At 36.6% G+C, this 13304-nt stretch overlaps 1 protein-coding gene across 1 annotated transcript in view; it reads left to right on the forward strand.

The window, feature by feature from the left end:
* Window positions 1-13304, forward strand: part of DDX10 (DEAD-box helicase 10) — a 192203-nt gene that overhangs the window by 12438 nt on the left and 166461 nt on the right. The window contains exons 7-9 of the mRNA XM_056328581.1: window positions 2081-2205; window positions 3460-3622; window positions 5192-5276. Of these exons, the coding sequence (XP_056184556.1) occupies window positions 2081-2205; window positions 3460-3622; window positions 5192-5276 (373 nt within the window). The remainder of the gene's footprint in view (window positions 1-2080; window positions 2206-3459; window positions 3623-5191; window positions 5277-13304) is intronic.

Below are 13304 nucleotides of genomic sequence, written 5' to 3' on the forward strand. Positions count from 1 at the left end.
TGTTGTGTGCCTTCCTGAAAGCAAGGAATTTCCAGATAAGAGGGTACTAGTTTTGACTGAATCATTACAGGGAGGCTGAACTTGCACTTCTCTTGTGGCTCCTCAGGCAGCTTCTCAGACTGGAAGTTTTTCTCCTCAGGAGCAAGCCCCCAGAGTGGCTTATAGCCTGAATGGAGTAGTGTCCTGGCTCCAGCAGCACTCATTTCTGAATTGCTCCTTTTTTTGTTGTTTGGCTTCCTTGCCTCCTGCATATGCATGCTTAACTGTGCAGAACCACCAGATGTGTTGCACAAATACAGTTATTTTGTGTGCCCTTGATAAATCTGGCTTTCCAAGGAAATGCTACCCTATTGGGAAGGTGCAGAATGACAGTCTTGTTTGTGTGTTCACTGTTAGATGCCCAGAGGAAAGCATGTGGCATTAGGCCACATGCAGTTAAGTCTTGTGGCTTTCTGATGTGCTGAGTTTACTGTGTGCATTCAGGACTCCAGCCCTCTGCACATGAAATAAATTTGTCATGCCATAGGTTTGGATCAGAATAGGAGACCCTTGCTAGGAGTGAAGTATGTGGTCTGCCAAGCTCAAACAATTTAATGTGTCACTCATTGAAAAAATGTACATGTTGCTTTTAGGCACATTTTGTGGTTTTTTTTTGAAATTTAAATGAAGAATGTTATTTAATATTTTGCATTTCTGTGGGCTCAGTCATCTAAGTGTCAAATCGCTTATGAACATGTATGATTCTTCTTCTGCTCTTCTATGAAATATGCATATATTTCCATATGTAAGATGCAGCAGAAAGGTGAAGCATAGTGCTAAAAATAGCTTTCCCAAGAGCAAATGAGAAATCATCAGCAAAATGAAGAGCAGAACCAGGTTGAGTCTTGAGGTGGTTTTCACTATTTGATTTGATTATCTCTGCATTGTACTGCAAATACCTTTTTTAAAAATCAGTAATACTGTCAAATGCATCTTAATTAAGCATGGTGGCTAGAAAAAATTGTGTCGTTAATATCCTCTTAGCAGAAAAGGATGTACAAGCATAGTATGTAGCTTTCATTTTAAGGACTGACTGTACCTCGGTTTCACAGATCTTGCATTTTTTTGTGAAGTCTATTTTAAAGTACACTTAATTTTTTAAAATATTTGGGAGAGTGCAATTTGATAATAAACTGGATTAAAAAAAAGGGAAATATTAATTTGTTTTAGAATTTAACTACCTTAGTATGTAATAGGTTATTGCCTTATGAGAAGTTTCCTCTGAAAGACTCGGAAAGGAAAAGGTGTTGTGGCATAATTCAAATTGAATAGCAGAATAAAAATTGGAACAGTGTCTTGTGATTTCATCCTCCCAAGTGGCCACCTTTTAACAAAGTAATTTTGAAAACCCTTGGTGTGTTTAGGGTGAAGCAGAGAGACTGTAAGAGGTGGGTATTTAGATGTATTTCAAGGGTAAATATGCCAAAGAATTCTTAAAAATTTTATTTTATTTCTTAAAGAAAAGAAAGGTGAGTTAAGATGACAGTTCAGAGCTTTACAAAGTCACCCTGCCTGTCAGTATAATCAACAGAAGTACATCAGTGCTCTTTTTTTGGTGTATGATTAGACTGTGCTTTGATGTTGCTTTAAGCACAAATGATGCTTTAATAGGACTAATAGACAAAATTGCACTTGAAGTTAAGGCAATTTGAATGTCTTGGATTCTATGGATTCTTCATTGGCTGCTTAAACATAGAAACGGTTTGGCTTGCCAGTAGTAAATAAATTTAGAAGTAACGTTGAAAGTCATCCATCCCTCTCCATTGGCTTTTAGTAGGGAAATTGATTTGTCTTTCAAGAGAGCTTTCTAGTGGGGTTGCTAAGACTTGTTCCTCAAAGTAGGAGAACTTTCCATCCTGACTCTTTTCTTTTTCTGGGCATTTGTCAGACTCTCTTTACTTTGAAAGGTCAGGCAGCTCTGTAGATATTGCGTGCTTGTATATTCTCTCTCTTCTCTTTTCTTTCTCATTTTAATGTTATGGGAACTGATGGTATCTAAATGTACTTTTTAGATCATTTATTTAATTTTTTTTCTTAGTACCCCCGGCAACTTTGGATCAGAACTATGTTGTTTGTGAGCTTCAGCAAAAAGTAAACATGTTATACTCTTTCCTGAGAAGTCACTTGAAGAAGAAGAGTATTGTGTTTTTTGCAAGCTGTAAAGAGGTATGGCTGTTCCCCTCCTTCCCCTGTAGCATTTTAAAACTATTAAAATGAAGATATTGATGTAGATGTCAAGGCACCAGAGCACCAGAGGGGTGAGATTCTGGATTAATTTGCAATAGGAAATTGGCAGAGAAACCAAACATCACCTATTCCTGTAGGCATGTCATGCAGGGCCTCGCTGACAGAAAGCTCAGTGACCCAGGCTCGATGCAGGAAGGTCCTGGAAACCTCGGTGTACTCAGCCATTTTTGTGCTGTGCTGTTAAAGAAAGAAGGCTAAAAGTTTTGTCACTAAGGGCCAGTTATTTCAGTTTTGTCTCATGGCACGTTCCATAGTTGGGTTACAGAGTATTTTAATAGTTGTACCTACTTTCTTTACGAGCTTTTCAATCTGCCTATATAAGAAATCATAATTATGAAATAGTACAGGGAAAAAATTTTCTTATGGTTATATAGGCAGTAATCCTTCAAATATCTACTTGTATATATGTCCTGGGACTGTTCTGTTGAAGTTATTTGTATGTGTTTGTATGGCATCAGTATTCCTATAACATACAGTGTGTATCAAATATTTTACCATATACAATAGTTTAGTAAATATTCGTTGCAGTTCTTCCACTTGTGCAAGAGGTTACACTATTTTTTGTTGTTCTGCAGGTTGGCTGGTGAGTACAGCGAGGTGGTAGACTTAGTTGTACAGAAATTCTCTGAGCTGCAGCTTGTTCCTGCAGTATACGCAGTTTCTTTAGCTATTTCCTTAAACATTAGATAGCTGCCTGCTATAAAATAATGCTACATCATGGTATTGTATGTATGGGTAAACAGATAGCTTTTGTAAGAGAAGCTGTTGAAGCTTGAAATAGTAAACTAAGACCATGTAGACTGCTTTGAGTTGCAAGTTTATGCTTGCAAAATACACTGTATACTTCTAGTGTTGTCTAAAAGCAGTGCTTCTGATGGACTTCGGATATTTTGGTCCCTTGCATACACCTTACTAGTCATGTCCCAAGTCATTCTTGTTGTTACCTACTCCGGTTCCTTTTAGGAAACGTCATCAAAAGGCAGGTCAATATTTTTCCACAGTTTGTTTCTTCTTTAAGTACCTGGGTGTGTGACAAAGTCTCAAAATAGTGTCTCTTGTCTCTGATACGGAGAAAAGTGTACATTATTTGATGTGCTAAGGCAGTAGCTGGATATGAACTTGACGAGTTAACTTTGCATGGTATTTTTTTTTCCCCTCTGATTTGTTGGGTAGGTCCAGTATCTATTCAGAGTGTTCTGTAAGCTTCAGCCTGGTCTTCCTGTACTGGCACTCCATGGCAAGCAGCAACAGATGAAGAGAATGGAAGTTTACACTTGTTTTGTTCGGAAAAAGGCAGCAGTACTTTTTGCTACAGATATTGCAGCTCGTGGCCTGGGTATGTTCCCACAGAAGCAATAGTTATTCACAAAGTGATGATCTAACCCTGTTGAAACTTTTATCAGCCTTTATGCTCTGAAGACTGACCTGATTTGTAAGAAATGAGGTTGTAGTTAGCTTAAGAGCTCATTAGCGTATCTCAGATGGGATATGCTGCTTAGACTTCTGCTGAAGGCCCACTTCATTTGTGCTTATTTTTTCTTTTTGTCCCAGAAAGACCTGTGTTGCCACTAGTTTTGTAATGGTATTTGTTATCAGCAGAAGCTGCCATTTATTATTTATTTATTAAAGTCTGTGGACAATGTATTTTTCCAGCCATGTACTGTGACATATCTGGTACGAGAGAAAATGGAAATAGTGATGTATTTGCTTACCACATGCCGTAAGGCAAGATTTCAGCAGTTTTGAGTATTTCTGATGAACCTGTATCCTGTGGTTTATTCCAAAGCAAATGAAAAATCACTAACCTAGCAGTATGTGGAAATGAAAACCTGAAAAAATTGTAATGTCTGAACTATAATTAGTAATATGCACTTATACGTATAATACATTATATGACTGTATTCTTAAGGAGGCAGAAAAATAGATGAGGCAAAAGGCAAGAGTATTTATAGAACCTGTTGTCATTACCTGCTGAATTATGATTTATTTCTTTATATTTTCAGTGGATACTTTGGATTATTTTATTTTTTAAGTACTTGGAGGCATTTAGGTATGACACAAGACTTTTCAGGAGTCTACTTGTTCTTTCAGATAGCAAACTCTGTTGTCCAAAATGTAAGGTTTTGTCAGTATGCTACAAAAGGAAGGAAGGTGCTCTAAAAACTGAAGGTAGAAATGAAAACTGTTTACCATACCTTCTACACTGTCAAAATCTCACCAGTGAGGTTCTAATGTGGGTGTGATTGTTTGGGTTTAGAGTGTGAGTATGTTTGTGGAATACAGCATAGCTACAGACTTGGTCAGGAAGGAACAGGAACTTAGTCCAATGCAAAGCATGCTGCTGCTGGCTGACATGCAGCAGTTAGAAAATGTTTATTAATAATATCATTCACATTCAGTGTCGACTTCTTTGTCAGGCATGGTTATCCCTCCCATCTTTGAGAAGGACTATGATATTTTTGTATGTGGACAGCTGACGTAGTGCTGTCTCACCACAGCTAGCTTCGAACCCTGATGGTGCAGGATATTGATGCTGTATGTGAAAAGTGGGTCATATGTTGTTATTTAATTATTAAATGTAGTGGTGTTTTATCATCTGTGTGACACAAAGCATGTCTGTTCTTGTCAAGTGTGAAATTATGTTCCATTCAGCGCACTGCCATAATTTAGGAAATGAAGGCACCATTAATTTTAGCTTTCTTTGATGAAGAGAATGATTGTTTATAATATGATAATAAGTGCAATAAACTTTATTTTTATTTCAGAGGTTGCGCTCAATGTATGCAAATTGGTCTAAGTGATGGTTCTTACAGGAATTAATGCTCCAAAATAATATGTTGCTCTTGGATAGGAGGATTTTGAATACATTGAGCTTAAATTTTGACATATTTTTTTCTTTACACAGATTTTCCAGCAGTGAACTGGGTCATTCAGTTTGATTGTCCAGAAGATGCAAACACATACATCCACAGAGTGGGAAGAACAGCCAGGTTTGTTTTAAATTTTCATTAATATTTTAATGTTGTAAACTAGGTCATTATAGGAATAAATTGGCTAAAGACTCACTTGAAAAAGCTCAAGATAGAAATTGAAAAAAATCAAGATATTAATTGGAAAGAAAGAAGGGCTGTTACCACACAAAGACCCTTTTGATTACTGAAGAGTAATGGTTTGACTTAATCATTTCTTAGTGAGCTTCAGAGATTCCTTACAGCAGATGGGGAAAAAATATCCCCAGTTGTTTAATCTGATCAGGGAAGATTAATAGTGAGGAAGCAAAAATCTTCTTCTGCACTTGGCAGGATTACCTTAAAGGCTGAGTTGTTCGTGGGTGGAAAAGCTTGTTTTGCTACTGCCATTTGTACATGAATAAGGCTTTAGGTTGTGGATCCAATTTCTTTGTGTCATTGAAGACTCTTCAAAAGCATGGAAACATTTCTTCCTTATTTTATTTTGGGGAGGAAGGAATCAACTAATGTTAATTACAGGTTAAATTTTTAATTTTCAAAGTCTTTGTAAAATGACATTCTTAGGAATAGCTTTAGTTAAGGTATTTGTGGCTAAGCCTTTATGATGGGAGGGAGTTACCCAGATACACTGTTGAAAACCCAGTCCTTGATCTCTGAAGTAGATTTTTGAGAAAACAAGAGCTGTCATTGCATATAATTCTGTAGATCAAAACCTTTATGCAATTATGTGAAGGATGAAATGCAAGACCTGGCATTATATCTTGTACATAATTTAATTTGTTTGTAGTGGGATTTGTAATATAGGTGGTTGTCAAATGTAATGACAGAGCAGTTACTTAGAATAGGACTTCAGCACTCTACACTATAGGAATTTGAAATCTGCCTTCCTGGATCAGATGGCATTACATTTTGGTGACCGGAGTAGAAGTGTGTGCTTCCAGCCCTCTTTCGGAATGTGGAAGTTCTAGCCATGCTTTCATTGTAATTGGGAACATTTCTGCCCAGTTATGTTCTGTGTTCTGTGCTCTCCATTTTTCTATCTACCTGTTAGAACGGAATGGACTAATAAATTTTTAAGTGCTTTTTGGAAAAAAACCTGTCAATGAACAAAATCAGTGAATGTTATATATAATTAGGTAAAACATGTAGCTATTTGACTAAATTCAGATCTAGGTGTAATCTCATGCATACCAATTTAGAGAAAAACATGTAGTCAGAATTCTGGGGTTTCGTTTTTGGTGTGTTTCCCCCCTCCGCGCCCCCCCCCCCCCCCCCCTTTTTTTTTTTAATCCTTGTGTGTCTTCCACAGAAGGCTTGTAATTTTGTCTTTATGGCATAATGTCATAGTGAAAGGGAAAATAATATATTTGTTACTGTTTGATTGGCAGTTTCTAGGAGGCTTCTTGAGCTCTTCCTGAGCTGTGTCACCAACCTAAAGCACCTCCTAGGAGTTATAATTCTCAGGCCTTTGCCCGATTCTCATTCAGTGCTGAGAAGAGTGATTGTAAGTAGGCTTAGAGAGGGGAAGCAGCTACATGAGGACAAGTAGCGCCCCTTTTCCTTAATGCTTTTAATAAGACGTCACTCCGATGAGGACGTTAGCTTTGCAACCTTAAGGGTATATCTTCAGTGGCCTCTTAAATACAACCTTCTGTGATTGCTTGAGGGACAGATGTAGAAAATTGGGGTAGAGAGTCTGTTCCGTAGGCCATGGGCTGTGCTGGGTGCCTGCCCTTTGCCTCACTGGGCTGTTGTTTACATGTGTCATTACGTGAATTTTTCAGTAGCCAGACCTTACAGAAACTGGGACTACATTTGAGCAGGTTGTTTGAGCTGGCATGGTAGTGACTGATACTGAAAGCAAATTCCTTCTGTAGGAAATGTTTTATGGGTATGTTCTGTTTCTTAATCTGTTACAAAGATCAAGGAAGGCTTAGCTAGGCTGAGCTTTCATTTTGGAGAAACATATATGTGCTGTCTTCTCAGAATAAGGCAGTCCTGGAAATAAATTTGTTTAGTGACCTTAATGGCATGGAATAAATTTTTGAAAATAAAACAAGGGAGATGTCTAATAGTTTGAAGTGAATACTGTGCACTAAGTAAATATGCTAATGCAGTTTTAGATGTGGATAATTGAGAATGTACTTCTCAGTGAACTCTTAAGTGTTGAGTAGGAAACCACTTGTTTTCAATAGCTACAGTTATTGTGTTCTAGAAACTTGATAAAAATGAACTGTAGTTTAGTAGTCCTCATTAATGAGGTTAGAGATAATTACAAATTTTCATGGTTTATGAGTATATAATTGCATAGAATGGAAGCTAAATTAAATAGCTCAACTAATTAAGGGACTATGTTAAACTGTAATTAAAACTGGGATGCCAAATACTGTTTACTTCTGAAATCAAATTATTTTGTGATGCAAAAGTAAAGATGAAAGTTGAGAGAATTTATTTTGGGGATAAGGCTGAAAAACCTTTTACTAACAATCATGGATGTGTTCCCACATCTGTTTTACAGTTTTGCAAAGCCTTATCTAAGTTGGAAGATAACGATTGATTTTTAGGTAGATAAGACCACCGTGTTCCCTAAATAGCGTTTCACTTGCATTTTATCCTGCTGAAGAACATAAATTGCAACTCCTGCACTTCTGATTTATGGTAAAGTAAGATCAAGAAAATCTGGATGTTGCCCAGTAATGCTTTTACTTTATAGTAGAATTGGCATATCTTGAGTGTGTGAGGTAGTTTTTTGGTTTTTGTTTTTTTTTTTTGTCTTTTAAACTTGAAAGTTGTGCTGCGACTGGAGTAATTGGAAGCTATTTCTTCCAACTGCTTTTAAAGTATTTATTTAAAGTCTTAACTAGTTCAGTAACAGAATTTCTAAAATACTGACAGTAATGTGGCCAGGCCCATAAATATTTTTCGCTATATTTTTGTCACACAATCTCTGGGAAAAGTCTGTAATTTAAACTACTTAATCACAGTCTTTTCCTGGGGGCTTTAGTTTCAAAAATTCTAATTAAATAAGAGCTGCTTGTAGCAATTGTATGCAAAGCTAATTTCTTCAGGCTTTTAATTTATATTGATGCCTTCTATTCTGTAGCCTATGAAGCCTACAGTTGAAAATGTTCTTTGATTGATTTTGTGAAACAAGTTACAGTGCCACTAGGGGGCAGCAGAAGGTAATAGTTTCTGAAGCACGCTGGTACTGTTTCTTCCCTGTTTTTCCAAACATAATTTGTAAGTTGTATGGCATGAAAAAAACATATCTAGGAATGCTTTTATTTCAGTCTTGATTTCATTAATGAGTTGAAGACACTGAAAAGTCTATTAATCTTTCTATTCACATGTAAATATCTTGTATTTTGGATGTACCTGCATCCTGGCACATTTTTACAGTTAATTTCTTTCTTTCCTAACATTACATTTCTCCTTCTACTCTGTTTTTTTTTTTTTCTTTTTATTTTTTTTTCCTTTAGAGGAAACTTAGAAAAACTGTTAACTTGAGTGATTTTTCTGTTGGGACTCTCTTTTTTAAAGACACTGACAGTGGAATGTTACGCAGAATAAATCTTCTTTTGCTCTGGAGTTTTTATCTGTGGTATGTCCAGAACCTTAAGTAGGATTTAGGTCTGACTCCAGGCTCAGACTTCTGACGGCATTCAATCCAGGGTAGTTGGTTACGTTTCTTAGGTGCTTAAACTGATATAGGAAAATCAGCATAATTTTGTTGTCATTAAATATAGTGTGCATACAGGCATTGCATGCTCTGTCTAGCTCTACATTGAGAGGCTGTGGAGTCTCATTTCTGGAGACGTTCAAAACTCGGATGGGTGCGACTGTGCAGCCAGCTCTAGGTGACCCTGCTTTAGCAGGGGGCTGGACTAGATGATCTCCAGAGGTCCCTTCCAACCCTGACCATTCTGTGATTCTGTGATAGGCTTTTTGCCTTCTAGTGAATTAAATTCTGAAAACAAATGGAACAATAAAAGTCCATCTTTGCAAACCAGTACACTTTGTTGCCTACTATCTTTGTACTGGCTGGTATGATGATTAGAGCCAAGTATGAATAAGGACTTCAAAGATCTATAGGTTTTTTGATACCTTGTGAATACTGAAGAATATACACACATCAAATTGTGGAAGGGTGAAAGGACCAGATCATATAATGATCTTATTCTGTCATGAAGTAAAATGCTTTGAAGTATGCTCATTGGGCTCTCCTTAAGTAATTGCACATTATATGTGTGAAAGTGAGACTAATAATCCTTTAGAGTAATCCTTACAAATGGCAGTAAAACATGTGAAAATGTGAATGATTTAATGGAACTTTTTAAGGTTTGTTTTTTTTTTTTTTTCCTTGGGAAATATATCCCAGGCATTCATATTCTGAATAAACAGTACAGTCAAGGTGGCAGCTCTTTGAGTATTGTTTTTATATTTAAGAACCATTGAAGCACTTTTGCTGATGTTTCTTTAAAAAAAATAATGCATTATTTAGACCATTTCATCGTATATTGCAGTCAAGTCATGATCCTAACTCAAGGTAAGTAAAATAGCTGCTAGTGGAGGTTACAAGAAATTGTTGACATGACATACTTGCAATCATATTATTAAATTCTCTAAAATTAACCACTGTATCCTATGTTCCTGACAGTGGCCTGCGGTGCTGCAGTCATACTGACTGGCACTGTGTTATCCATTAGAATTCTTTTCATAATGGCGTGGTATGAATGTTCCAATACACTGAAATATTAAGTGGCTAAGGTTATTACCTGCTGACATGAAGCTATACTCTAAGCTGTAATAAAAATAAATAAGCACATGTATTTTAATGCAGTAGAGGGGACACAGATGCTGTGGAAAATTATTTGCTTACAGCCTAGGCTGGAGGACCCAATGACCTCCCAAGACCTTTTGAGTTCAGTTTATTCTGAGATAGCGTGGTAAGGCTGGTGAGGCACTGCCTATTCTTGTCCATTATTTTTTATGACTAGGTCTGTCTGGCAAACAAGGACCACCTATCCAGTATGACTGACTGAAGGGGATTAACGTTTTGTGGTATGAGTGAAACCTGGTTGGATGACCTTGGCAATAGATATAAATGGGCTACTGTCCAGACAGGAAAAGGACATGAAGTGATCGGAGGAAAACCAAACCAAAGAAACACTAAAATAAACCCCAAAGCAATCTCTGACTCTATAGCAATGTTTAGTGATAATTTTCTTGAGGTACTGAACTAAGGTCTATGCAATGGAGAAATAGGAGTGAACAAAGCACCAGAAGTGAGCTAAAGCAAAGCCAAAAAATTAAGCTAGTTCACTTTTTGTTGTTTAAATGCTCTGTGGGACGTTGGACGGTTCACAACCGTTCTTCTCCCTGGCTGAATTGAGGACCCAGCAGTCAACACACGATGTCTGAAGGGTTTGCCCAGCTGTGAATTAGCATGCATGCTTTCTGGTCTCTTGTAATTTTTGTTGGGCTGATTTCGTAGGACTTGCTGTAGATGGTACAGCGTGGTTTCAGTTAGCAGTGCACACAGATCTCTTGTTAAAGATGTGTTGTTTTAAAGAAAAGTATCTATTACAGAAAGAGACCATTGAACATGTAGATGGGATAGAAATTTAAAATTCATGCATTTGTTTTCTGTGCTTGTTTATCACTTAAAAAACCAGAATAACAAATTACTGCATTACAGAAGAAACTCAGCAGTGTACAAGATGTGATAAACAGTAGATAAAACTCTTCATGCTCCTGGGCTTGGAGAAATAATGTTTTCTTGATCTGAGGCTTAGATTTCACCAGTCCTCATCATGTCAGAAGACCCATAAGGTAGTATAATTGGAAACAAAGTTTGGCTGATTTGAGCCCAATCTGAAAGACCTAAAGCAGTTAGTTTGTTTAAGAATTATGTTTAAAATTGGAGCTTATATAATCAGATTTAATAGTTGATTTTTAAAACAAAACTATTAATTATTGAATTTCTGTGGAAAGCCTTAGGGGTAGATATGGATATTAGTTTCTCTTTGTTGAAGGATAGTGTGTGGGTGAACAGATTTATTTGTATGTGTATCAGATTGAAATGGGTCTTCTCAGAATAAACCTGTCCATTTTGATATGTTTGGAATATATTTTTATAGATTTCTTATGTTGTTACTTTACATAAAAAGAGTTGAACAGACAAACATCTGCATCGATGAAGTGCTTTTTCTTTCACTGCCATAGTTATTTTATGAAGGAATTGAAAAGAATTTTAAAATAAAATATGAACTGCATGATAGAAATAATAGAACTTGACTCGATCTAACTTTTTTCTAGTCTGTATTACATTAAGCATGATTGTTCGTTTTTTGCTAACCTGTAGAGTGGGAAACCGCTGTTTGTAACCTACCTTCCCAAAACTAGATGTGTATTTGCATACTCAGGTGGTGATTCTTTCTTTTTAGGTACTTAAAACTGATGAAGAACTGTACTGTGCTAGGTGGTTTTTTTTTTTGTTTTTTTTTTTTCCTCTTCATCCTTAAATCTCAATTGCAATAGTGTTTACATTAACATATACCTCTATACTTTCACTGGCATATTCTTTCAGTCTTTACAAGGCTAAATCTTTGCTCTAGAAGCAGGGGTCTATGCTGCTTTTTGAGTTCTGATTATCAGTGTTTCCATGGGATGAAATTGTCTTGTTCTGGATTCTTGATGGAAACTAAAATTGTATGCAAAGGTTTAAAGAATATTATTGTCGCAAACTCAAGTGCTCCAGAATATTTATGTTCTGCAAAGGGTGAATGTTGTTCACTGTGAATGGTGCACAGTGAATAAATAACCGCTTTAACATGGTGAATAATTTGGCTTCACAGGGGAAGTAACTAGAAAACAGTTTGTATTAAGTTTGGCAATCATGTGTGATGAGCAAAGCGGAAGAACAGTACAAATCCTTAATTAGAAGGTGTATTATAATGCACAAACATACAAAACCAGATGAATTTATGGACTTGGTTTTGATGCTGTTCCAAATGCTTAACTTACTGACCTTAATGTTTTAAGAAAAGCAGTCCTTTGCCTTACTTCTGATAAGTCTCAGATTTGATCTGGGTGAGAAAGGGACAGTTGAGAAGCTGGTTTGGCTTCCTTGATGCCTGATTTCCTTTCTCTGAAGGGATCTGCTGTGGAGAGTTTCTGCAGTTCAAATGTATCTGAAGATGGCTTGTTGGCTTGGAATGCAAACCTTTTTAGGAATGGGCTTTGATTTAAGCTCACAAGTTTTGCAGTGATACCTTACTTCCATCTGTGTCTTTTGACAGATGAGATGACAGCATATGTTGATGCTATCCATCCTGGCCCATTTCGACTGAAATTAGATCCTTAGTCAAGTCAACTTGGTAATGTCTGATTTAAGTTACAGATTAAAAAAACCCATGGGTGTTTTTTGAGTATGATGGTAGATGTGTGACTTCTAAAGCGTAAAAATCATATACTTATGGTTCCTTACATGTTCGTGTGTGGTAAATATCTTCAAAAACATTATCACCTCCTTTATATTGAGTTTTCTGTAATGAGAAATATTCCAGTTCAGGGAACTGTGGTGCAAGTATTTTTATATCTGCAATCCTCCTCCCCCAAATTTTATGATTATGTCATCAGTTCCATTTTGTCCTGTGCCAGTTTTGAAAATAGATTATTTTTTTCTTGCCAAACAAAGCAGAAATACTGCCTTTAACTGTCTTGAAATTTGGCATCAACTTATATCTTCTGAAATACAAATGTTAGGGAAACATGTTGCAATACATCTGTTCAAGGCAACCTGTGTAATATTTCTTTTAAGGTCTGCATATCCATGCAGAGTATCCTTACAGATCTCTTTCCATTGCTTTCCCATAATTTTTTTTTCCTGTTGGATGTTTGCCCTACAGCAGAACACTGGTGCCCGATGACCATCAATTAGATGGTTCCCATTCCTATTTTATTCTGGTATCACTGTGACTCATATGTCTTTGACAGTTAAAATACGGTGCATTTGACTGAACTATATGTTACGATGGTCGTGGCAGG

Source organism: Falco biarmicus, chromosome 2, assembly GCF_023638135.1.
Source record: "Falco biarmicus isolate bFalBia1 chromosome 2, bFalBia1.pri, whole genome shotgun sequence".
NCBI classification, from domain to species: domain Eukaryota; kingdom Metazoa; phylum Chordata; class Aves; order Falconiformes; family Falconidae; genus Falco; species Falco biarmicus.